This window comes from Drosophila elegans, unplaced genomic scaffold (assembly GCF_018152505.1).
Source record: "Drosophila elegans isolate 14027-0461.03 unplaced genomic scaffold, ASM1815250v1 contig_814, whole genome shotgun sequence".
NCBI lineage: Eukaryota > Metazoa > Arthropoda > Insecta > Diptera > Drosophilidae > Drosophila > Drosophila elegans.
The window spans coordinates 7,434,446-7,461,806 of NW_024546167.1; the positions used below are offsets into that span (position 1 = coordinate 7,434,446).

At 37.3% G+C, this 27,361-nt stretch overlaps 1 protein-coding gene and 1 long non-coding RNA gene across 7 annotated transcripts; one reads left to right on the forward strand and one right to left on the reverse strand.

Moving 5' to 3' along the window:
* Nucleotides 1–148: 148 nt before the first annotated feature.
* Nucleotides 149–26,599, forward strand: LOC108138243 (anoctamin-8). 6 transcript variants are annotated; one of them, XM_017260373.2, is made up of 18 exons: nt 149–276; nt 857–1,249; nt 14,360–14,612; nt 15,102–15,472; nt 15,752–16,044; nt 16,110–16,265; nt 17,284–17,349; nt 19,377–19,512; nt 19,572–19,702; nt 19,764–20,045; nt 20,110–20,439; nt 20,964–21,308; nt 21,375–21,466; nt 22,399–22,639; nt 23,292–23,390; nt 23,849–24,362; nt 24,960–25,105; nt 25,168–26,599. In XM_017260373.2, the coding sequence occupies exons 2-18, from the start codon at nt 991–993 to the stop codon at nt 25,390–25,392; spliced, it is 3,939 nt and encodes a 1,312-aa protein (XP_017115862.1). In that variant the 5' UTR covers nt 149–276; nt 857–990; the 3' UTR covers nt 25,393–26,599. The 6 variants fall into 6 exon arrangements, with proteins under 6 accessions (XP_017115862.1, XP_041566369.1, XP_017115866.1 ...); XM_041710435.1 differs by lacking the exon at nt 17,284–17,349 and adding an exon at nt 21,859–21,996; XM_017260377.2 differs by lacking the exon at nt 23,292–23,390 and having other exon boundaries at nt 25,168–26,598.
* LOC108138244 lies at nt 20,342–20,761 on the reverse strand. Its single transcript, XR_001774099.1, has 3 exons — nt 20,710–20,761; nt 20,491–20,575; nt 20,342–20,433 (listed from the first exon to the last, which is right to left on the reverse strand). It is a non-coding gene; the product is annotated as an uncharacterized LOC108138244 (long non-coding RNA).
* Nucleotides 26,600–27,361: the final 762 nt, after the last annotated feature.

A 27,361-nucleotide genomic window follows, 5' to 3' on the forward strand; every position in this document is an offset into this window, starting at 1 on the left:
AGTCCTCCGCCCAAAAAGGAAACCCACCAACAAATGTTGCCCTTTTGCGTTTGCTGTCTTTGCAGTACACAAAATCAATAACTGAGAAACTCACCACGCTGGTGGTGCTCTTTGTGTTGGATTTTTCACTCCCGCAGCCAAGTGAAAGACATTTCAGTCTCTGACGGCATTTGCCAGCGCGCAAAACACTTTCTTTTCGACGCGTTCCGCATGACACATTTCCAAGTAGAAGGAAAAAATAAATATTCAAATACTGTTATTAAATAAAAATAATCGGTACAAGAAATAGTGGAAAGTTTTTAAAAGGCCAAGCGCCGCGTTTCGTGTCAAACGCATAATTTATATTTCCCAACGGGGCTAGTGTGTTGACAAAAACAACGTTCTTGGTGGCTCGACGATTGTTTAACCTAATTGCAAGAAGCGATTATGAAATAAGAAAGCCGTTTGAATTTCTTTTTTATGTTTTTCACAGCCGTTAAATGGTTAATTTCTGTTCGTGCTACTTGTCCGGGAAAGCTCGTTTGTAGTTTTTGTAGTTCTCCGAAACGCATTTAGGATCGGCGTTTTTGGGGTTGTGCGTAATGTCTGAACCCACCCTTTTCTAGTCGGTCATGCACCAACTGCGACCAACCCACTTTTACTAGCCAACATTTACGGCAGCAGCTGAGACAACAATAACGTCTGTTAGCCGGCAAGAGTCTTGGCTTTTCATTTTCCCTGACCGATGGCATGCTACGCTTTTCCCCACACGTTTTTCTCTTAATCACGCAACTAATTTGAGCATTTTCCTTCGATTTCGTATCAAAACATTGCCTACTTTTTTGGGTCATCTAATGAATTCATCTGAATTTTATAGTCGGATTATTATGTGAACGTATGTTAATGTGTAAGCAAACAAACATTGAAAGCGTCAAACCGAAATCAATTAAAATATCAAACAGCAAAAACAAATAAAATTTAAAATAAATCTAAGACGAATTTTGGCACAGCATGAGCCAAAGTTTTAGAAGTTTAATGCACGGCAGTGACGGCGGAGAAGGCGATGGAGTTTCCCACTCGGAACGTCAGTCGTCGGAGGATGTGCCAGAGTTCACAGCGACAACAACGGTGACTACAACAGCCGGCGACGTTGGCGGCGGACCAAGGGATGGCGGCGAAGACGATTTCACCGATGACAACAATTTTGAATCAAATTTGCGACGTCGCAAAGGAAAAATAATATCCTGTGCCAAGGAGACCATCGAGAATGGTGAGCGCCAAAAACCCTGAACCACAAAAACTCCCATCCCCGCCCCACCTTCGGTTCAATAACAGTCTTATCTATTTGAAATAGGATTCGCAGATGAATATTTGTCTGCTGTTTGGGTTCAGTTACCCACGGTACGGGCATGTGAGAAAATACTTTCAACCTGTGCATTTTTCATAGGTAGAAAAAAAAAGGAAATTGCAGTTTGAGAATAGTAGAGTAAAAAGACTGAGGAATGACGAAACTTTTACTGCTTTCCCAGTTTTGTTATATCTGGCACGGTGGCGTATATCTAAAGTCTCCTATTAAAGTATTTTTTATTAAAAAGTTTACGTGTTTTCCAGAAAGAAGAGGTACTTATCAAAAAATATCAAATAATACAGAATTTATTAAATAATAGTTATAATTTCCCATTAGACTTTGAAATAGATTTCTGTTTGACTTTGATTTTCAAAATAATTGAATTCCAATCCAAAATTGATTGAATTATTTGACTTCTAATCAATTTTATCTATCAAAAAACTTTTTAAAACATTTAAAAAATTAATTAAACTAACTAGGTTGTTAAATAATTAACAAATAATGTAAATACCTCTACATTTGGGTATAAAAAAGATTGAAAAAGTTTTTCTTTAATATCGTAGATTTAATCGATTTAAAATTAAAAATTTCCACGCGACTGCTGATGTGCCTCGTGGCTGTTAAATAAGTTTTAAAATGGGCTGCGTCTATCCAATTACGCTGAAATTACTTTCAGATTGGCATACTTCCTGTCAGCAATAGACAAATAAAAGAAACTCTGTCATGCATTTCACCCTGGAGGGAACAGAAGGCTCATTGTCATTGTCCCACTTGAGTCCTTTGTGCAGCGAAGCTATTGAAAAGCGTCGCCGTCTGAAGGCAGGCGCTATTTGAATTATTTATGCGCCACATGACAAAGAAAATGCGCTTCAAGATTTTTTTATTCAGCCGTCTGAGCTGCGGGGTATTCCCCATTGGATTACCCTTTAATTGATTGGGCGCCTTGCCGGCTAGTTTAGCATGTCTTTGTACCCCTATCCTATATTGATTGCCATTTTCTTGGGTGTAGCACTACATAAGGAGCTGAGTTTAAGTGTTTGCCTGGCTTGGCCGACATATGAAGAGTCCTGCCGCTTTACTTGGCTTATGTTTACTTGAGGCGACTTCCGTAGGGGTGGTTAATTAAATTCATTAGCTTTTATGGGTCAAGGTTGGCGTGCGTGCAAGTAATATACATATGTGGTGTCTATATGGGATAAAAAGACATTTGTTATTACAAACAGAATGGGACTTTATGGTGCTACAATAATTATTGGTTGATATACAAAAGTTTGCTTTTTCTGACTTGTGACTTATGGAAAGCCTTTATGACAGAGGGTTTAATGTTTCAATTCGGTTTTATTGTGTGGGAAAACCACGATATATATACCTTTTTTGGTATTTATTTGGCTGCAATAACAACAAAATATCAAACACCTTTTATGGAGTTTATTTGAATTGTTTTTATGCAAGTTTTGTGTAGTAATTAAACGTACATTTTTCTCTAATCCTTTGTTATCACAAATCTTCAAAATATTTCTAGCAATTTGCTGGCCTTAGCAGAACAACTTCCGTTTGAATTTCGTACGGAATTTCATGGTGTCCCACTTCGTTAGCTGTGAAAATTGCAAAAAAAATTTAGCAGCATGTTGTGGCGTTTTTCGCGTAAGCTTATGGAGACTATCCCTACTCACACCAGTTCATGACCTCGATTGGCTGCTCATCAGCCACCCATTTGGGTCGAGGGTGCAGTGTGTTCAGGAAGTGCGCGGATTTACGTGTTGCCAAAATGTCAGACATGACTTTTAAACTTTACTACTCGCAATCTGGGACGACCTAGTGACGTGGCCAACTAACTCACGCTACTCGCGCTACTCCCACAACGACCGACCACCACCTCGTCCCCAATGTTCTATTAGCAGTCAACCCATTTTCACTTGAACTGCATTGCGTGCGTTAGGAATTAGAAGAAAATTTGACGAACAACGATGATGGAAGCGAAGCGCTCATCGATTTTCGGTCGAGTTCGCTGTGCATAACGTTTGCTAATGGAATTGAATCATACTCCACTCATATCTATCGTTGGCTTTTGAGCCCATTGTCTAACTGTCTGTGTTTGTCTTCCCCATTTTTGTTTGCCTTTGCTGAGGATTGTGTTTTGTTGTCATTTTTATTTGCGTTGGCTTCAGGGCATTGCCTGTGAATTTTTTGTTGTTGTTCTGGCTGCCATCGTCATTGACAAGCTCCCCTGAAATGTGGGGGGATTGTAGGTGGTATTGTATAGATGCACCATGATTCTGACAGTTAACCTCTTTTATGGTATTGTTGTGAGGGGGCTCAAGTGGAAAATGTATTTGTTGTACCCGCCATCGTTTTCAAATTATTAAATGATTTTTTATTATTTATTGTAGCCGCCTCTATATAAATAAACAAAGTGCTGGAATATGTAAATACTATGCTTTTTGATTAATTTTTAAAATATTGCTTTAAGTATTACAGAAATTTATTTCGCCAATAAATAGTTTTGTTATGAACCAACGGTTTATTTACGGCATTTCAAATAAGTTTGTACAAATTTTTATGTTCGATATGATTAACAAACATTTTTAAAAAGTAGCTTTTTTGTCCCGAAAACTTCAAAAAAAAAATCTTACTAGCTGACTTTGTTTTTTTCCTATAAAAAAAGAGGTTGAGCATGCATAAACAGCACTCTATGATCTTTTACATATATCCTGAAGCCTTAACCAAACAAAAGCCAACCGATTTTTTTTTCTGAGATTTTCCCTTCAACTTTGTTTTTATATTAATGTTTTTCTCTAAGGAAGCTTATGGCCCAGCAACGAGCACACACATATAAACTTGGATAAAAAAGCTTTATTTGTGCCAGACTTGCAGTTTTCTTTTAGGTCTTTTCAAAAGAAATGCTAAGGCTGAATAGAGGCATTTTTTGTGCTCCTTTTTAGCTGCACTTGAATTTTGTTGAATATTTAAAAAAGATGTCGTCACCCGACAATATCAAACAAATCAAACATCCACTAAGAACTGTACCCATGCTAAACTATTATTTCGCCATTTACTTTGTCGCAGAACTTTTACAAAAACAGGAAAACTGATTTCTACAATCAAAAATTTAATGACGTTTTCATACTTTATGGCGCACAATTGCGCATTGCAGAATTTCCTTTTCTTCCGTTTCCTCTGAAAAATTAATGGATGTTTTTAAGGTAAGGGAAAAATTCGAAAGAGTGAAAGAATGTTTGGGTATTTAGGACATAAACAGCTCCCTATTTTTGACAAAACTGAACTCTTGTAGTATGTGATAATCGCATCTAAAGGTTTACTGGCAATGTGTAATATTTATTTTTTTAACCAAACGAGTTCGTGTAATATAAGTCTATAAGCTGAACAATCTGAATAACCTTGCGAAAGATCTGACAAACTGCTTATCTTCCATTGTGTAGCACTTTCTAAAACCCAGTTCCTTGAGCAAAGCCACAATTCAGCAGCAAATCTTGATATGTAAATGCGTGGCAAGTTGTGTGCAGTTGTAGCCACTGAGTTACATATATTTACCATATCAACCTGATTCTCCTTGCCTGCCGGCTGTCTGTATTTTACTCTGCCCGGGCAAGTTACAGGCAACCGGATGTCTCTGCTTATATTTTCCAACCGTTGCATAGCTACAATATGGTTGGGAAAATCCTGCCTAAAACGCTGGCTGACTGACAGCTGATGTGGGATATGCGCAGGCAGAGCAGGCAAAGGAGCTGAGGATGCATTCACCGGCAATCCAGCCACAATTCGGATTTGTGTGTGCGATGGTGTTTTAAATTGTTAAAGTCATCGTGGGCAAACATCATCGCTCCTTCTGTGCTGTTGGCATTGAGAGCAGCTTAATTTCCGTGGAAATCCCACATCGACAGCATGGTTGGGTTTTTTTTTGCGATACGGGTAACATTTTCATTTGCGTAGTGTGTGCCACTTTGGCTTATAGCTTCGATTGGCTGCTAATCTGATTGGTTTCCGTCAACGCTTTCAAACGTTAACCTCCGACATACTGGAATTCATCCAATTAATATCAATTTCATTCGGAAAAAATAAAGTAGTTAAGGAAATATTTCTAAGCTCTTTATAGTTCTTGAAAATAGTACTGTATTATAGTTTATAGAATCCAGTGTTTCTTTTTTAAGGAAAGTTTAATAAACAGAAAAAGAACCTTAACTTTCCCTTTGTCTTACCTTAATGTTTATTTATTTTAAGAATAAGTCTCAGGATTGCATTTAATACTAACAACTGTTTGTATTTTGCATTCCAATTATTCAATCTAACATTGTTATTTTTAAAACTCTCATCCTTGGAACGAAAGAAAAGGGTTCATTGCCTATTGGTATTTGTAATCTTTGTAAATCTATTCGTGTTAAATGTGTGCAACATTCCTCGACTCTTAAACTAGTTTTCATGCCCAGACACTGTCCGAATTCGATTTCAGGCAATGTAAGAGAAGGGGAATCTGCCAAAGGCCTCAGCAATCTGACAATCTCACCTGCATTCCCGTTGCGCATAGCATTGTTCTCTTGATGATGCTCATGTCCGGATGGTCTGGGCGAAAGCGTAACCCGCTTTGCAGGAAACAATAGACAGTGCACAAAACCCAATTCCAAGGAAGAGGAAGTCGCTCCTGCACCGGCTCCATCCGGTGACATACAGACTTTACCATCACCTCTTCGACCGACGTGCTTTCGACCAAGCCAAGTTGACTTGAATCGCCCACGGCATTGCTATTCCTTTGCTACTCAGCCGAAAATATTGCCCCGAAAAATGAAAATGAATACAAAGACTATCCCAATGTACTCGTTGTCTGTATTTATATTGCATGTGCTTGGCTTTCGCTACGGGTCTTGGCTGTAGTCCAACATACATGTATACACAGCTATCGAGGTATACACTGCACTGCGTTTTAAATTTAAATCAAAATTAAAGGGATGCATCTTCAAATCCTATAATGATATTTATATCAGAAGAATGGGACCTATTGTTATTGAGTAATATATAGCAAGCATATCAAAGCATTTTTTTATGTGGGAGTATGTGGGTAATAATAATTGTTAACACTTAAGTTCTTTATAATAGCCTATTTATAAAATTCTTTTATTTCTTACTTTCAATCATCCTTTAAGGCAGAACCATTTCAAATTATGCGCAGTGTAGCTATACATATTTACAAAGTCGTGCCGCAAGTGCACTTTGAAATTTTGCCGAAAACGACAAAAATAGAAATTGAAAAAATCAATGAGGCCAAGTTGCAGTTGAATGTGTTTACTGTCTACAGAAGGACTTTATTAGATGCAGTTCTAAACTGTGAGAAGCCTTCAATATTGGCATAAGCCAAAATGGAAGTTTGTGTCTATATTCTGGTATTTTGACCTAGAACGTGGTTTAATATTTTTTTAATGGATTTAACATACAGTTCAACACACTGTGCATCAATCAAAAACTCCTTTTAAATAGGAATCGTATGTCTTCACCCAAATAAGTATGCTTTAAGTTTAATAAAATTTCCTCGCTCGCTTAATTAAGCATATTTTAAAAACTGTTTAGTTTTGAAATTGCCATAAGTATTATTTGACATTTACGTGACCTTTATTGCTACTGATTATATTTTTAAAATATTTACCTGGAATATGTTTGCAACCATATATCAATAATCTTTCCATTTCAATAAATTTGTTTAAATACTTATATTTTTTGCTTTTTCCATCAGGAACAGCTCGATTGGAATGTCATTACATATTTATTGCAATAAAATATGTTTTTCTATACTGCGTTTTTTTTAAACGCGTGGCTGGATATCGTGCCTTGTTGATGTGCGTATTTTAGTTATTTAATTTACATCAGCAAAAAAATCAATTTCCGTTTACTGTTGGTACGCAGCGTGGCAGGCGAAGAAGCGGAAAATTGCTGTCAGAGTCAAGCGACTCTCAATGTTTATTTAATAAAATGACGGATAGCAGAAGACAGTTATGTAGCTTCCTCAAATAGGAAATATGAGACAACTTCTTTCAAGAACAAGGCTAGTTTACTTATTTATTATTATTTCTGATATATAAATATTTAATTTAATTAACATTTCAAGTACTTTGCTTAGAAAATCGACCTTTTTATTTGAATACAGTTAATTTTGATTTCATGATTTAAAGGTTTCAAATGCATTTTCATAAAATACAAGCCTAAAGCAATTCCCATGCTCATTTATCTTTTAGTAGAAAACATTTAATACAACTTACTTCCATTTATTTATATATTACAATTATATTATTACGTGTAGACTTTAGTTTATTTTCATTTTAGTTTGATTTTTCTTTTTATATTTTTATGTTAGTCAAGAAACCTTCTATCTCATATTTACGAAGTTCCACTCTAGAATGGGATTTCAGCCTTATCCTCTGGTCACACGATGCTACTTAAGTGGTGCGTCGTTGCGTGTTCTCGTTGTCCAAGTAGCAGTAAATCAATTAAATGGATATATATAAATATATGTAAATATATACATATATTAAATATATGATCATATCATACAGTTTCAATGGCTTACCTTAAGTGCTTCGGTTGAGGCCATGATTTTGCCGTAGTTATCCTGTCCGTTTATTCCGATAAGCCTCTCTTGTTGGCTTAAATGGTTTGCATACAAAAGAGGGTGTTGCTGGTTTGTTAAACGTGTGTGGCTCTAATGAGGCAAAATGTGCTTTCCGGTATGTGACAGTTTCGTTTCGGGGCTCTGTGCAGTGATGAAACTAGCCAGCTTTTGTGCTCAGTCCATGATTTTTTGGTCGTTAAAAGGGGTAATCAATCATGTTTACCCATTGCACTGCCACTTTTTGTTCTTTTTTTCACATAAAAGAGGCTTAAACAACATGCCAGACACGAAAATTTATGCCCGTTGAGTTCCAAACCAATTCATCAAAAATCTCCGATTTGTGGGTTATTAGTCACTTTAAAGTACGAATTGATATTGATACGATTTTATAGGGATTTAAATGACATTCATAGGCATTTAAGAGATTGGTTCGAGAGTTTCTTCGACTAAATTTATACATTTTGTGTATTTAAGACTTAAAGGTCATTTGTCAGTTCAGACAAATGAAAACTTCTCATTCAGAAAAAATGTCTTAGTTGAATTTTTTGCAATAACAATTTAAAAACATTTTAATTTAAGTATTACAACGTGTAATTCTTTGCATTGCTAAATTTCAAGGCCACCTATCATTAAAACAAACCATTTCTGTCATATTCTTGGTAACTGAACATCTTGCGGCAGACACGTTGAGCAGATGTAAATTTAGAACCACCACAAGACAAAATGTTCAGACATGACAAGAACTGACGTTCTTAACGCACATAACGTATACGCCGTGGGGAGGAACAATTTCCTAGAATGCCTATAAAATGGAATTTGCTTTTTTGATTAAATGACCAATTTCAAATGTTTGCCACGGCCACAATGCATTTTAAAGCAATTAAAATTATTAAAGTCGTACTGAGCTTTTGTTATAGCATTTCTTAGAAAACCCATTGGAATGTGCTATATAGTATTATCCTGACAGCTTGTCCGTTTTAATATGGAGGAGTGTTTCGTGTTTAAACATGGCAGCGTTGCCAACTAAACAATGTTCGACACTAATAGGGGGGAGGGAGGTGGAGATGGTGATGGAGAGTTTTCCTGCCTCCATCAAGTTTGTCCTTGGCTTTTCCTTTTCGACTGGCGGACTGCCTGCTTGTCTGTTGTTGTTATCTCGCACCTTGCTTTTAAGTCCTTGTCTGGCCTTGCCCTGACCTAAGTGGATTTTCATTATAAACATAAGCAAGATTTATTATTTAATTTGCGTACATAATTAATTATTATGTCCGTAGGCATTAACTTTTCGACAACAGTTCTTGCCTTCGCAGAAAACTGATAATAATAAAGAAAGACTAAAGATCTAAATGTCTTATGTTTATACATAGTAACCTAGATTTAAACTAGGGATTAGTGTAATACATAATGGATAGATTAGGTGATCTGTTTGACAGACCAAAAACAAAATGTGTCGCAACTTATAAATATTCTCCAACCACAATTTGAACTAAAAGTTTCGTAAAAGTTTTTAAACATACAGTAGTTGTAGAAAAACTTCTACGAGAACCTTTTCCAATTTATAATTTCATTTAATTTCCAATGGGAAACCGTTGGGACACGTTTAAATTTGGCAATCGTTGACATTGAATAATTTAATCCTTTTCAAGCGAGACCTTTGCAGTTGTCGCTTGAGACTTGGGCTGATGGGAAAGTGAGTTGTAAACTTTTCAAGTTGTCGCCGTTAGCCCTCATTAACTTTTTCCTTAGCTAAGCGAGCAGAACGCAAGACTTTTTATCTGGCATCCTTGAGACATTTTAGTTAAACTCAAGTGATATCAGAGCTTAACACTTATCTTCTATCTATTTGATAAGATTTATATAAAAATATTTACTCTGTTGATGGGAGGACCCTCGACAAGGATTAAAGGTTGCTTTTCTTGTCCCTTGATAAAGGATATTTAGTTTTTTTTTCAACATTTTGGTTTTCAATTGGTCGCTTTCAATTATATATATATGTATGCAGATCCAATCAATATAGTCAGAGCTCGCTCAAGTGACCGTTTTGCTCAAGAGTCCCTAACATTCATACCCTTTCGCCTTTTTCCCCCCAGTCTGGGGGTCATTTTGACAGTTTGAGTGGTTTTGGTTGTCAGTTATAGCATTTGAGAGACCGGAAAAGCTTGTCTGTGAAAAATACTTTTGCATTTATTATTAGCGTTGGGTTGACTGTTGTCGAAAAAGAAGCTAGAGATGTTGGATAAGTTTTAAAAGCATTTTTATAATGTTAAAATTTTTGAAATCATAGTAAAGCTTTGACACACTTTGGTTATAAAATTGGATTAGTTTGATTAAAACTCAATTACAGACTTGGCTCTATAACGTCCTTGAGCTGCTTTCACATGTGCATGCCGATGAGAAATTTCCACTGCTGCTTCGCCTTTACTGCTATATATATTCCGTTGCTTGTGTCCCATACACAAATGCAATTAATTTATGCTGACCGAGCTTCGCTCCTTGAATGTTCACCGTTCTGTCAACCACTTCGGCAGCAAAAGTAACAGATAAGCTGCCTGGATAAGAGGAGGTTTCGAGGAACGATGTGGGTTCGATTAAGAGTTTGGGTACATTAATCACAGCAAGGATTCAGTGCATCAATAAAAATGAAACCCCACATATACGCTATTGTGAAGAAGGAAAAATGGCGACAGGAAAGTGCACCTTTTAAATCTCGAACCGGAAAAAGCATTTTCCGTGCGTAAAACTTTCACTATTGGGAAAAAAGATTTAATTTTGAAGTCGCCTATTAAATATTTTATATCAAAGGATTTTCGAAAGTGTGTACGCGTATGTCAGGCACATAAACTCCAATTAAGCGAAAGTCATTAAGAGCAATTTGAGGCGAGTGCAACATACTATTAAGCTGCACAATAGACTGAATATACGGGGTCATTAAGCATCTGTCTGTAGTCTCATCATCAGAACAATTAGAGTGGGTAAATGCAGAGAACATACCGATGAGGCAACAAATCGTCTTGTGTTTTCTCTGTGATAATGAATCCATGAGTTATGAATAACTTAATAGTGTTTAAACTTGAACAAGGAATAAACTTAAAAGCACTTTAACAGATTAAAGATAGTAAACACCTAGAAGACACCTGCATTTTATCATTTTTTATGTAGAAGACATCCTCTGTATACCATCTAAGCCGAACTAACTTGTCTTTTTCTAACACCTCACACGTGGCTGGCTGCCTGGGCATCATAGTGTCAACTGGTAAAGTGTTTACTCCCACAAATGGCTACCTGACTAGACTAACTGATTAGATGATGGCGGTATGTCGGTAGGATGTCCTTCTCAAGTGATGATGCAGTTGATTTGATGGGGTGGTGGAGCAGGAGGTCATCATCAAGATTACATCATCTAATTTCAATTAGACGCATTTCAAGCTTCAGTCAATTAAGTCGAGTATTTTGCAGGGAGTGCTAATGGTTAGCTAACGACCTTTTCTAGCTCATCTCGATGTTGCTTTCGTCACCGTCAAGGTTAATTAAAACATAAACTATTTTAACTGAATGCTCTCGTTGGGAATTGGATAGCTGCTGCAGCCATCAGACACGAATTTGCTGATTAAGTTCATCCCGCTTATGCAACAAATTATGCGTTGCTGTGGCTCGGTCCTGGGGGCGTCGCTCCGCCCCCAAAAAACCGATTTCATTAATTATTCAACGCACAGTTCGCCCCTCTGGGGGCCCACTACTGGTGATTTAACAGCCGAAAGCATTAGCTGGCACTTTCTTGTCTGGTTTGGTTTGGTTTCGTTTGGTTTGTTGAGGCTTGGTCTGCTCTTCCAAGGAGTCTTTTTCGTCCTTGTCCTCGGTGTCAACTTAAGCATGTGCCGACTGTATAATGAATTGTGGGTTTCATGCTGGATGGAAGAGATTTCTGCTGGTCTGTTCTTGATGTCATGTATTACTCACCAAAATTGGTTTAGATTGGATTGGATTAGGTTGTGTTGCTTGATTGCACTTGTCCCCTCCCTATTTTTGTTTATGAAAATGAATTGGGATCATTTGTTTATATTTACTTACGGAATACATCTGAAAAGTCTATGAATGAATTTTGTGGATGAATTGATATAAGTTATAAGACTTATTTTTATATTTAATTTACAAAAAGGGGGGAAACCGTTTGTTAAAATGTAGTAAGTACAATAGCTTATGGTATTTTGTTGTTATATAATTTGATTAAGCTCATATGCTGAATATTTTATTTGGGTTTCCTACAGCCAATACCTCTCTTTATTAAGCCTTATTACGTAAAGCAAACAGGTTAAAGTAATCAAACAAATTTTTGTCGCCTTCAAGGACGCACGAATTTTTATAGGTCCTAAGCCCCATTAACATATGACCAACCTAGACCGACAATAAAGTGTTTTGAGCCCCTAACTACGTTTTTTCCCCCACAATGCCTTGAATTTGATTTCTTAATCCCCCAGGAGAGGCGCACTATGCACAACGCGTTCTTCGTCCGCAGAGGTCGTTCTGTTTGTGATCCATTCTTTTGTGACAATTTTATGAGCAACGCGTGAGGGTTCCATGGCTAAACACATTGCTGTGTGTGTTTAGCATAACAAAATGGCAATCGTACACCGGTTACATTGATTGCGTACGAGCTTTAAATCCTGCGGGGTGGTTGGTCGGTATTCCGATTTCCGGCAAGAGATATGTGATGGAATTTACCACAGACAAATTCACAGTTCATTTGCCATGTAACAGCATCGCTTCGATTTTCCGTTGTATTTGTTTTATTTTTGGAATTAATTAAAAAATTTCACATTTCGTGATTTACTCAGCTGCCGAAATGTGCACTGCACACATTTCAGTTCGTGAAACATTTGCGGTTTACTCTTGTCGTTTGTAATTAGTTTTATAAATATATCGGCATAAAGACATTGCAATTGTATTTACAATTTGTTTGCTCTAAGCTTTGCTTTTAGCTTGCAGCCTTAACAAACTCGCTTTTGTTTGCAAGTCGCGGCATATCGCAGAATAAGCTGTTTAAATTAATATCTAATTATGCTAATGAGTGGGTAGAGAGGCTTAGTAAGATGTTCCGATGTGTAATTAATGATGAGGAATTTCTCTTGTGCAAAAGCAAGCTAAATAACTCATTACAAAATGCGGTCTATTTTAGTTGACGAGAGCTTCTTGGGAATTAAGGAATTTTGAGCTTTTAGGTGAAGGTTCATAGAATTCAATTAGTATTTATGGTAATCAAAGGATTTGTGAAAATTTAATTTGCAATTCAATTTCAATTTCAAAGGCCAATAGAAATAAAAATAAATCAAGTGAAAAATATAAAAGCGTATTACTAAATATTTCTAGGAACTCAGCCAAGAGAAAGCAATTTAATCTGAAATGGAAACACAAAGTTCGTTATGTCCTGACCTTGAACAGTCATTTTTCACATCCTTATCGCTGTGAAGGCAAAAACAGTCGGGCTTTCTTAATGAGCTCGATGAACTTAAAAGCCACCAACCATTATTATTATTCTTATCAAAGGAAAACATTGGCAACGAACCAACCCCCAACACTTGAGGTCATTGCAAGTGGCATTTGTCATTAGCGAAATTTAAAGTGAAAGCTGTTGATAGTCACAAGGACATTAGTGGTGGCAGGAAGTCCTTGCCCGCTATCAATTTTAGCGCAGCTCTGACTATTCATTTTTGCTCGCTGCAATTTTCTCTTCTCATTGAGAAATTACTTTTGTGCGAGTTGCAAGGAAGTTAATAATTAATTACGACCCAGCGAACCTTTAACCAAGTTGCTTTTAAACAAGAAACTTTGGCAACAATCATCGCCTTGCAACAAAAACATTGTTTTTGAACAGCTGCTCGTAAAATTATATAATTGCTATTTTAAATTTTTTAACTTAACTTTGCCCTTCATTATAACTTTTTTTGGTTTCTGATTTTTCTCGTTGTGTTTAAATGGTCATTAGTTTGGTCAAAGGCGGACTTTCACTTGACATTATGTTATTCCTCAGAGAAAGAGAACCTCTAGTTTCTTGGCTGCATTTCCCCTTTCCCACTTTTCCTTTACATTGGACGATGTAGCAACCTTTTCCTAATTAAAAGTTCTGACTTATGTTTGTTGTTGATGTTTTAACCATGCCAGGTTAGCTTATTTGTGGTTTGCTTTCTTGTTGTGGGGCGATCTGGTCTGTATCTACTTGACTAAATGATTTTCAAAACTTTTACATAAATTAGATTCAACATATTTTTCGTTTGATATTTATCATTATTTTTCTCGTGCCTTAAAGCCCGGTTTATTAATTTAGTTAAGCTAAAGCTTTAAAAGGGAGAAGAACTTCAAGATGCCTTCTAGAAGTAATCTTAATTATATCTTAATATTTATCTCTGTTTTATATTTTTTTTTAGCTTCCCGCCAATTACGCCGTAAAGTGCCCTACGCCGGTCATTTGATGACGCCGCGTCGCCTCTGGCTCAATAAAATTCCCACCCAATGTGACGTGGTTATTGAATTTCCCGAGGATGCCCCGGACGAGGCGCTCCGTTGGCTCCTGGCCCGCATCCGTGCCCAGCCGCCAGCTGGTCTGGGGCTCCTGGTCCAGGTCAAGGCGCACGAGAGCACGCGGCGGAATGCTTTCTATGTCAGTGCTCCGGTTAATGTGTAAGTGGCATCCTCTGACTTCTGACTGGTGCTAACTTTAATTAAAAAGTTTATTCAAAGGTTTCATATTCCTTCTTTTTATATTAAACCTTGGTAGTTGTTTAAATTAAAACCATTTTTTACGATATACTGTGTGCAAAAAAAAATGCTTTTTATTTGTATGTAGCATTCGTTGTTTGAAAGAAAATAAAAATAGTATGTCATAAAGATATTAATATTAAGATAAATTGAAAACTGTAATATCAGTAACACTCCGTCGCAGAGCTTGGAGTTCTTGCTTCTCTCTACTGCTATAGTTATGCTATAGTTATTTATATAACATTATATATAATATTCCTTTAGATAAAATATATCTGTTTATTTTCATACTTGTCATACATAACTAGAAGATCAAAATTGACATTTCATCTCTTTGGACAAGTGCTTAGAAATATATCAGTTTTGGAGAAGTTCTTATTGGTCTAACGAAACAAACCACATACTTTCTAGCCTTTTTAGAGCTGCCGAAGAAGCCCGCCTGCCCAAACGTCTGCGTCCGGATTTGGGTGGTGCTCTGAGGGAGTTTACCACCCGCGAAAGTCATTGTTTCCAGCAGTTGCGTGGTGATGTTGGTAGCACGGCTCTATTCACCTCCCAGGAGCGCCAGTGGCTCGTCCTTCAGGTCCTGCAGGGTCTGCGCGCCGGCTGCAGTGACATCGATGCCCTCCACGGACGGGCTGCCGTCGCCGAGGGTCAGAGCATCGTGGCCGCCTGGCAGGACTCCGGCCTGATCACCCAGGTCTTCCCGCTCCACGAGCCAAGTTCGCTGACTCAGCTCCAGACGCACTGGGTCAAGCAGATATTCGCCCCACAACCGCTGGGTAAGTTAGGTCGCTTCACGGATAAAATATCATAAAATTATGATATATATATATTATTTGGGTACTTCTGAATGCAAGTATCGTCTATTAAAAGATTCTTAAAAGTCAAAGATTTGAGATTTTGAAAAGTTTTTGGTTCAAGATTAGTATTCTGTAGATAAAATCCTTTCACAATCATTAACGTTTAATCTTAAGGCAAAAAGAAATTTCTGATTTCATCGACCCTTGTTAGTTGTGATAATTATTAAGTGCACATTTAATAATATTCCTTTTTTTCAGATGACATTGCTGCCTATTTTGGCGTAAAGGTTGCGTTGTACTTCGCGTGGCTGGGTCATTACACCTGCGCTCTGGGCGTACCGGCTGTGTTTGGCACCATTCTGTACTGTGTGCTGTGGGGCAAGGGTCAGACGGCTCAGGACATGGGCCACGTGCTCTTCTCCCTGTTCAATGTGGCCTGGGCTTCACTGTATCTGGAAGCCTGGAAGCGGTATTCCGTGGAGTTGGCCTTTCGCTGGGGCACTTTGTCAACGCCGCCCGAATTGCTGGAACCACCGAGGCCCTTGTACAAGGTGAGGGCAACAGAAGTTATTGACAATTTGTTTGATTAATCGTCTATCTCGGATCATTGCTCAAGGGCCCTCTGGAGGAGAACAATGTGACGGGTCGTTTGGAGCCCAAGGAGGCACCTGCCTGGCAGCGTCGGGCGTTTCGCTATCTGGTCAGCTTTCCCATTATCGGATGCTGCCTGTGTGTGGTCTTTGCTGTGATGTTCCTCATGCTGCGCTTTCAGGTGAGTGCGGTAAACTTTATCAATATTTATCCACGTCCTGAGGTGTGTGTGTAAAATATCGTTATCCCGAATATGCCCTTGCAAATTTAAAGCACTATGGAAGAAAACTTAATTTTGGTTTGCCCAAGCTTATGCTCTTATGTTAATTTATCAAATTTTAGAAAATGTATATATTTTTCGGAAGCGTAAATGTCTTTTTAAAATAAGATGCTTTTTTTAACGTTTACCGAGTCAAGTGCTTATAAAAAAAGTTCCCCAATAATATGGCTGTAAATTTATCAATGTATTTTGTAGAAAAATATTAGAATTTTTTGAAAATGAAGTATTCATCCTTGTTATTTTTATAAAATTGTACATATGTATACTTATATCTCAAATTAAAAATATTCTTTAATCATAAGCTTATTCTTCTTTCATTACGGTTTATTTTTTCTTAGTGTAAACAAAATCATTGTCATATAATCATACATTTATGGGCAATCGAAGTACATTTCAGGTGCTTCCCAAATCCATAAAGCTTTATTATTATTTGCAAGGGTATGCAAGGCACTTCCCGATCAAGGCATTCGTGCTGCGACCGAAGCTGTTCCACAGTGCGTATAATTAATATTGTTTTCACGTTAAGCAAATATACCAATTTGTTTGCGCGCGTGTGTGGGTATTCGTGTGAATGTCTGCTTATCAATTTGGTGGGTTTTTCTTACTTTTTTCACGCTTTACGAGAATTAACCAAAGTACACACGCACACGCGCATATTTGAACTGCCTTTGCACACACACACACACATTGATAATTGTCCGGTTTCCGGTTGACATTGTTGCTGCTTTCACTTCCGCTACTGCAATGACCTACTTTAAGCAATTTTTTTCTGTTTGTTTTGCTTTATTCTAAAGTTAAAGAGATAAGGACATAGTAAACTAAGTTTTTCACTCATCACACATCATTGAATTATTTTTACATTTTTCTTTTCGTTTTCCTTTGGTTTTTATGTTGTTTTTCTATTTTGTATACTTCACAGGATTGGCTGGATCACCATAACATACCAGATAAAGGAATTGCTCAATGCATGTATAATTTGCACAAGGTTCTTATTCATTTTTAACTTGCATTTAAATTATTTAGTATGAGTATTGTGTGATTGAGTAACCCACGAATTTGTGTTGTAGTCGCCAAATCACAATCATTGAAGATGGGGGGTATTTGTAAGCTAGTTATGAGCTCATTTTGCTTGTTTGTAAAGGTAATATTGCCGCTTGTTTTTTGAACTAAATAAACTTTATAAATGGACCAATTTCTTGTTTCTTCAAAGAATATTGCAAAACAGGACTTGTAGTCTATGATATGTATTTAATCAAAACAGTTTCGATTCCACACAAAGGAATTGTTAATGGTTTTTGCTGTTGTCGGTATTGTTAATCAAGCTTTTTTTCATTAAAAGTTTTCCACACATATGCACTTTTTTCAAATTCCTTTTTTTTGCAATGCCTTTGGGCCATCGGTGTGCATACGCAATATTTTTTTTTTTCTTACCAACCCAAGCTGACGTTAATTAAAATGCTCAGCTGGCGAAAAATAAACCGCCTTTGGGAAACTAAAGATAGACACAGAAGGGAGAACGAGTACAGCAAAAAATGTGAGAGTTGGTCATCCCAACAACGACGACGTTGATAAAGTACTAGAGAACTTTGGTTGACATAACGAAATTTTACGCATAATTGAAAGTCTAGGACTAAAGCAAAGAACGAAGGACAAACAAAAAGAATAATAGAAAACTTGTGTTACTTTCTAAAACTCTGATTTTAAATCCTTTGGGAAATAAGTTTTCATTTCTTTCTGCTAAGAATATGTTTTTAAGAGATAATTGCGAAATTTACTGCGAGATAAATAGAGACGTTTATGGGCTTTAATGTCTGTTTTGAAAACTAGTTTATTCTCCAGATATATTTTTTGGTCTCTTATTTTTTTAAAGCTTTTAAAGGAGAATACGAAAAACGTATTTGGTTTGATTTTTCATCCATAATGTATGCAATACATTTTTATTTAGTAGTAGTTAGCCTTTGCCAGCAGATACATATCTCTATCATCTGCTCATGTCATTAGAAAAGTTAAAAAGCTGCCATCGCAGTGGACTGAGCCTTACAACTCACTAATCGGAGAATGGACAATTTAGTAGTTGTTTTTTGGCCGTTGGCAACCATTCGCTGTTTGCAGGTAGTTCCATCTGGCTTACTGCGCACCCGAAAGCCAAGTTACAATGGCATTTTTGGTTCGGTTCACTTTGGTGCCCAACCGAGCAGCTAAATGTTGTCGTAATGAAGCGTACCAGGTGACATGGGGCATACTCTGTGTGCCTCCGTGCGGTTATGGTGGTATTTGTCAAAAGCAGACTATTGTGCTTTTAGGACTTGGTTAACTGGAAAACATGGACCAAAACAAAAATAAAATCTAATGTATTCAATAAGCTGAGAGACTAGACTGTCAAACCCTAAATTTACACAGTATCATTTCGAAAAAATTGTCAGTAGTATAGAATTAAAATTCATCAAACATATTACGCTAATCAATTAAAAGCTTCAATTGAAAAAGTTAAAAATTAAATTCGTCCAACTATAAAATTAATTAAACGGCGCAAAGTGCGGTTAATTAAGTTTGATACAAAAAAATTGTCTGAATTGAGACAAATGGAGCAGGCTTTTTTGTTCTGCCATTTAACAATAGCCGCTTTTATGGAGAACGCGTTTTACATTTAAATGACTCGTTATATTTTGAAAAACAAGGACTGCATTGGGCCAAACACACTGCTTGTCGCCAAAAAGTGCTGTTAATCCTCGGAAATGACTTGTAATGTAATCAAATTGAGTTAACACTCAATATGCGTTTCATTAGCTGGCAAAAGAGAAGTGTGCGCAAGGGGTCAGTGGAAGAATGAATAATAATGACAGGTTAATTAAGGAAAAACATGGCCATGGTGGCGGAAATTGATGGTTACTCGACAAAGAGTGGGCAATAATGATTAATGCTGATGTTTAACACAGGTTGCGTGTGTCAGCTAATAAACTACTATTAACTATAAATTTTATAAAACTATATTTTTGTATTCAATTTCCACAGGACTGGTGGGACTCGAAGTTGCCCGAGGAAAGTGTTTTATGCTGTCTCAGTGTCATACCAAAAGTCCTGCTGGCAGGAGCCATTACTTTAATGGACGAGGCCTACTTTAAGTTGGCCGTTTGGCTTAATGACAGGGGTAACTTTAAATTTAAATGGATGTGCCATAATCTCTTAAATTCTTAATTTCCCTCACAGAAAACTATCGCCTGCAGTCGAAATATGAGAATCATTTAATAGCCAAGGTGGCTCTTTTCCAGTTCGTCAACTCTTTTCTATCGCTCTTCTATATTGCTTTCTATTTGAGGGATGAGGAGAAGCTCAAAGAGGTGCGTTTTTTTGATAAGTACACCATATTTTTTAATATTTGTTTTTTTTATTTATCACTAGCAACTGGCTGGTCTGCTCATCTCGCGCCAAATTATTGGAAATCTTCGCGAATCGGCAATTCCGTACTTTGTTGAACAATGGAAATTGGCCAAATTGAGCTTCAACATGTGGGGTGCTTTAAGTCCTACCCAAAATGTGACTCGCAGTCTGGCCGAGGAACTGGCCACTGCCGAAGCGGAACTGAAAGCCGAGAGTACTGCCACGCCCACCAGGACCCATCAGCCGGAGGCGTCCAGTAAGAGGAATATTGGTCAGGCCGAAATTGAGAGCTCGTTGTACAAGGTGATTGACATCTTTCAAGTATTGAATTTCTTCTTGACATCTCTCGTTTTGCCATTCCCCACAGTACGATGGCACTTTCTCGGACCATTTGGAGATGCTCGTTCAAATGGGCTATGTGGTGCTCTTTTCGGCCGCCTTTCCACTGGCCGGAGTTTGTGCTCTGATCAATAACCTGATGGAGATTCGCTCAGATGCCTTCAAGCTGGCCCATGTACATCAGCGGCCATTTGGGCAGCGTGTGGCCAACATCGGCACCTGGCAAAACGCCTTGAGCATTCTATCACTCGCCGCAGTCATCGTTAATTGTGCCCTGATTGGCCTTTCTGGACAAGTGTCGAGGCTGTGGCCAGGATTGACCACCGCGCAGACCATCATTCTGATTGTCACCCTTGAGGTTAGTTTATTTAAAAACTGAACGATTGACAAATTGACTCTTAAATCATACTTAATCATACATCACCACTTTTCCTTGATTTCTTGTTTTTTGTTGACAGTTTAGAAAACATGTGACGATTTAGTTTCATAATGCTCTGTTAAAAGATAAACCAATTATTTGTATAGTCAAGAAGTGCGAAGATTAAGATTAGTGTTATTAAATAGTACTAAAATGTATAAATGCATAATACAAAATTATTTAGATTTTTTTTCCTGCCAGATACGATACCCAGAGAAATTTTCACGAGCAATTAATGTTACTTTTGTACGATACAAATTTTACAATACAATATTTTAACTACATTAAAATGGCCTTCTTTGCTAGCAAACTTCAATGGTAGTTATGTACTTATTGTAATATAGTTGATATTTATTTTTATTTAATTAAGATTTAAATTTTAAAACGTTAATTTTAAAAGTACATATATTTCCCAGTATATTATAAAAAATATTTATATTTTTTTTATATCTTTGGCTACGCAGCACATAATGTTGGGTCTGCGGCAGGCATTAACTTGGCTCCTGCCGGAGTTGCCCTCATGGTTGGCGGCGGAAATCGCACGGGCCGAGCATTGCCGCCGGGAAATGCAGTGCAAGGGGACCTCGCCACGACCCACACCCCCGACTCCACAGTCCACGACGTCCACGCAGCCGGAACAGGAGGCTAGCAACGGGGCAAACACCACCCGAGATCAGTCCATGGAGAGCCAGGTGGCCGAGGATATGCTGCTCTACGGACAGGAGTTCGCTGGCTATGGGCGTAACATCGAGGCGGATGTTAATATTTATGAGAATCGTGATTCATCACCCGACTCGCCGCCCTCGCAGGTCAGTAAATTAACTAACTATAAGTCTTGAACTCAAAATAGTGTTACATTTTGCTTGACTTTTCAGACCAGCACCATTCTGATTAGACCGCTGCACGAGTCAACGCCACCGCATGGTGGTGCCTCCCTGTCCAGTCTGCATCAGGACGGTAATGGCGGGTGAGTTCCTCATGCATTAAAATAATAACAATCGAGTGTGGGTCCGCACAACTTAAGTATTTTCTACACGCCAAGGTGCCGGAGAAATCCCTAATCGTTCCATGAACTTAATGAACATGCACTGGAAAGTTCACGAGGTCATGATAAACATATTTTTCACTTACAAAATCTTTCTATTTATTTATTTATTCGCCAATGGATATATCCTTATCTGGCTATCACCTAACTTAACTTAAAACTAAGTATTAATTAAGTATTAATTAAAAAATATTCCCTAAGTAATTGCCTACTACTATTTACTTTTATACACTTGTTTTTTTTATTATTAAATTTCCCTTAAATCGTTTTCGCTCCCTTTAAATTAAGCTAAATTGCATTTGTTTTTTTGATAGAGCTTATCAGAGTTGTGTTAGGAAATCGAAAATAATTATACCGGAAATTCCGCCATATCTGGGAAACTCAGTGCGAAATTTAACAACTTTGGCTGGTGGCAATCCGAGAATGTCACACCAACAGAAGCTACAAAGCGGGTAAATTTTGGATGGATAGTTTGGTTAGATAGATCAATGTGCGTTTCGAAACATGTTTTAGATGCTTTCGATGCTGTAATTTTAGTGATCTAATACTGGTTTTGGTTTGCTCATATAAACTATATTACTTAATAGTTTAAAAGGTGATGTTTTCCAAGGAAGCAACTAAAATCGGTATTAGGTCTGCTTTACTTTCTGCTGCGTTTCTACCCTTTCCGAGCCTCTAAAATTTGTGCAATCAAAACTTCTCCAAATTGGCCAACCTGCTCTGTCCTAGCTACCTACTTTATAAATGATAAAACAATTACTACCTGTTGTTTATACTACTTTTTCTTACACTTTTCTTTAAATTTTGTACTTTATTCTCTCTCTCTCTCTCTTTGTTGCTTTTTGGCACTTCAGGGCTTCTGCCAGCACACTAGCTCTGAACTCGGCCTTAAATGCAACTCGCATGCATATACAAGAAATACCACCGTTCCGAAAGAAATCGACCGATTCAGCGGAAAGCGCCAGTAGCAGTCCCCAGCGTACGACTATGCGACAATTATCAGCCCAGCGGGATCCGCAGCAGACGATCCCCGAGATACCACCGTACAAGACGCGTAAAATATCCGCGGAGAGTGCCATGCATCTGAATATGAGCGTAAGATCTGGGGGAAGACTCTATGTATATTTTATAAGCCGGAATACATATCTCCCTTTCAAAAGAATTTCCCTAGTCAAATGGCGTACTGTGTCATTGATTGTAGCTGCTCAATGTACTTTGTGTGTCTGTAGACTCTTGCATTAACTATCAAAAAGCCACGATACTGGTTGCCTTACTTCAAACCTGTAGTTTCTCACCGCTCTACTTGACTTCCCCAGCAATTAAATTTTATTGAATCACATTAAAGATTTAGAAATACAGATTTAGATAACTTTAAGTTAAAGAATTTGAGCTTCTATCTTTTGTATAGTTGACCGATCTAAAATAGTTCGACTATAATGCCTATTTAATGTTTTTCTCAAAAAAGAAAAAACCCAAAATTATGTACAAATGTTTGAGACTATAAATTATATCAGGATTTTTTATTTTCAAGCTACATTTTTTCATCTTAAGGTTAAAGTTACTTAATGTTTTTTAATGAAACTAAAATCAGTGGGTAAATCTCAAAAATAACTTATTAAAAATAACAGAGAAAACAAATAGCACTGCCCAATCTCCCCCACTGCCAAGAAAACCAAAAAAAAAAAAAAAAACAAATTAAATACTACTCACCTAACCTAAAACCCCGCTCGAATTTTGCCGTTTAAAGGACAAGCTACACATAAAACTTCATGCACCAGAATGGATGTCACGTTTAAAAGTCAACGACAATGCAAATCTGCATAGAAGCATAGATTGTATTTCAAAGGTAGTGGAGAGATACATACTCTTACTATAATATAAACATATATCTATCCAAACGGGATTCATATACATACAAATAATGTGTTTGTTACTCAATGTGTGTTGTTGGTGTTTACTTTGAAATTACAGGATCAGTAGAAATGTATCAATAGTTGTAATCATACCGTTAAAACCTTGTTAAAAATTGCTTTCATTGGAACTGAAGTTGCGGGAAGGGAGAAGAATGAAATACCAAATTTATATTTGGCATGTCAGATGCGCTTTCATATACACAAAACCACGCTGGCTTCTCTATATCACACTCACAAAATCCACTCACTAACAAATGGCATGGATTGATAGCATTCAACACAAATCCCAGTCTTTCCTCCCCATAAGCTTTCGATGTCGATAGATTTGAAAATTTAAATGTATTCCAAAGCAAGCAGCTAAATATCTTGATTTATTTTGCTAAATCTCAAGGAACTTGGCAACACGGCAGACACAGCGGATGTTCTGAAGCCAGCTCCTTCATGGTGCAATGTGGCCATTAGGTCGGCGGCACCACCTGGCCACATTTTGGCCACCCCACCAGCTTCCCAGCCTCAGCAGCATATAGTCGCCTCTTCATCCTCATCCTCCGGCGGCGGCGGCAGCGTCTTCAGTCCCAGTGGCGCTGGGCCAACTGGAGGTGCAGTCGGGATCAGTAATTCCCAGTCAAGACCCAGTGTTGGCGCACTATCCAACTCCTCGTCCAATTCGTCCCACAAACAGCAGCTGAAGCAGCAGGCCAAGGAAGAAAAGGAGCGGGCCAAGGAGGAAAAGCAGTTGGCCAAGGAGGAAAAGCAGTTGGCCAAGGAGGAAAAGGAGCGGGATAAGGAAAGGGAGAAGGAACGACAAAGGGAAAAGGAGAGAGAGAAAGAAAAAGAGAAGGAAAAGGATGCACAGGGAGCTGCAGCATCCACATCTACAGCAACTACCGATGATGAGGCTAAAGGTAAGTTCAATTTAAAGTTTCATAACTCAAAAAAATAATATAATTTATAAAGAGACTTTGCTGTCCAGAAATACCCATTTATTTATTTCAACTATATCCAATGCTGACCTTAAGTTTTGCAAGCAAATAAACTTAAATTTATATATTAATTTACAGATCAACTTCAACCTTTAAAAATTTAAGGTTTTTTTATACTAGTATAATCGAACAAATTTTGTGGTTTTTAACATGAGCGCATATTAATTTAATTAATATAACAAATTTTAAGGATTTCAAAACACACGTTTTCAATTTCATATAAATCAAAAAAAAAAATATAAAAGAACTAATGTGACCAAAAAATGTTAATATCATTTTAAAAATATATGCACTAAAATCGATTGATTTATAGAAAAAATATTGTTATAGCTGCAAGGGTGTACAAATTTTCGCTAGCTGAATTCTGCTACCATTTTTGTTTAAATATATTTAAAAAAAATTTGTCTGCCTTACAAAAAAATATTGTTGCTAAATTTTTGATTAACATAGGTTCATATAACGTCTAGATTCTACATTTTCTAAAGTTTAGAATGTTTCCTTATTTAATTTGCTTTTTAGCCGCTGAACTGGCCGCCAAGAAATCGCGTCTAAAGCAGAAGCTGGTGAAGAGTGCGAGGTCTGTGGCCATATTCTCGCTAAAACTCAAGGAGCGCAGACAACGTGAGGCGGAAAAGGCAGCCACCATAGCCGTTGAGCATGCCAAGGTAAGGGTTGAATCGATGACAAGCCCAACTGAAAATACAAAGATTAATCTCTGTACTTTTAGGCTCTGGCCAAGCTGCCGATGCCCCAGCCAGTGGGCGGCGAATTGTCTCTTATACCCATCGAACAACTAATACAAATTGAGGACATCATTCCCGCGATGAAGGCTGCAGCATCCACATCGGGAACGACAGCAACGACATCGTCCAGTCAAGCCGGACCATCGACGTATCAGCAGCATTACCATCCACATCCACCTTCACATGCACATCCACATACGGATAATTAGGCTTTTTAAATAATAAGAATGATTAGCCACTCGTTCGCACACTTTGTAAATAGTTTTCTATGCACCCGCCCCCATCTAGCCGAGATTTTATCGAAGTTACTGATGATATATGAGCAAATTTGCTGAATGTGTGTCTTGTCCAGAGTTGGAAGCAACTAATTAACTACCGTTTAGCGAAATTAAGTTACTCAACTAAAACGAACATGTTTTCGCGGAAATCATTTCATATACAAATTTATCAAGTTTTGTATGTATGGTGTTTAATTGAATATGTATTTAAGCCGGGTAATGTTTTTGGCAAAAACAGAATTCTGGATATAGAGCAATAATGCATCCATAGAAATCGTAGTCAGCGAAAAAAACAATAATTTTTAGATGAACAATTGTGAAACGAATTTTTGTTTAGCGTTTTAGCTGTTAATGTGTTTTTAGTAGACATTGTTGCTTAGCGTTTAGCCGTAAAACAAAAAAAAAAACAATTTGTTACTTGAAAAATGTTGAAAAAGTTACATTTGCATTTATGTTGCCAGTGACCGAATAGTTATTAATTACGAATATTAATTAACAGACACAATCAAACACTCTCACACGAAAATCAAAATCAGACAACACAACGACACGCATAACTGTGAGATAATATCGTCCATTGTTCCTTCCATATACAAGGATAACGCCTTCGCACTCGCTTTTAGCTATGGTACAACAGATCGGATATAAAACTATTACTAATTGCAGCTTGCTATCAACGGAGAAAAATATTCATTACTTGCTGCAAATATTTTCCTCGTTTTACTAAGTATTGTACTTGCTTGATCAAAACAAAACGAATATAAAAACACACTTTATCGACAGTCTAGTCAGAAGATCTACACTTTAACATAGATGCACTCAAACACAACGGATATTTGTAAATATATTGTACGAATTAAGTGTAATTTAAATAAGGTATACAAACTATACTAATGTAATGATTATATGTGCTCTTGTGTTGAAAAAAAAATTCAAAAATGTTTAAATCACTGATTTTGTTGGGTTATAAACTTGGCTTAAACATAAGACAAAAAGTATACGAAGAATACTTTTGGGGTGAACCTTATTTAATTTAAACCCATTTCTTGATAAGCCAGTAACAGTATATGATATCGATATACATATAATTTTATGGCTTATATTCAAATTTCTGACTGTTTATAGCATTGTTATTTGTATTTTATTTATACTTTCTATAATATTATTGATAATGGTTTTGTATTTACTCTATGTTTTGACAATCAAAAATTAATTTGTAGAGTCTTAAGTTTAAAAATTCGAAATCTTAAAATGCGTTTCCACAATTAAATGTACAATTTTTATTGCCGATTCCCGGTTTGATAACTATTTTCTTATCGCTATAGCCCATTAAAATTCGTTTGCTTTAACAATAATAGTATCATTCCTTTTAATTGGCATATAACTGGGTAGAACTGTGAAATATGTAAATCTTGTACACGTCCCAGATGGAACACTCGCCTTAATTAAAAGGGTCAAGGATAATGGATTGTTTAGGGTCAGCTGTGAAACTTTTCCAGAACCGATTGCACTGTCACTTGCAACCTGTCTGGATGTGGTTTAATCATTACGTTTAAATCAGATAGAACAACTGCCCTCACCACAGCCAGCACTCGATGGGTACAAGTGTTTCAGAAGAGTACGATTTGTTTTTTTTTTTTTTTTGTTTTTTTGCAACAACATTTTTCATTTTGTTTTATAGCCAAGCTTAACGAATAGTGGACACGGGTCAAGTCAAGCCTCGACACACATGGGTCTCTCGCAATTCCACGTACAAATCTCCAACCTCAGAGACCCCATACCCCATACCCCATACCTCGTTCATCGTTCATCGTCATCGTCATCGCCATCAACACATGTCATTGTTGCAGGTGAGCCGGGCTGCCTGTAACTGATTTCAGTTGGCTGATAAAATTTCTGA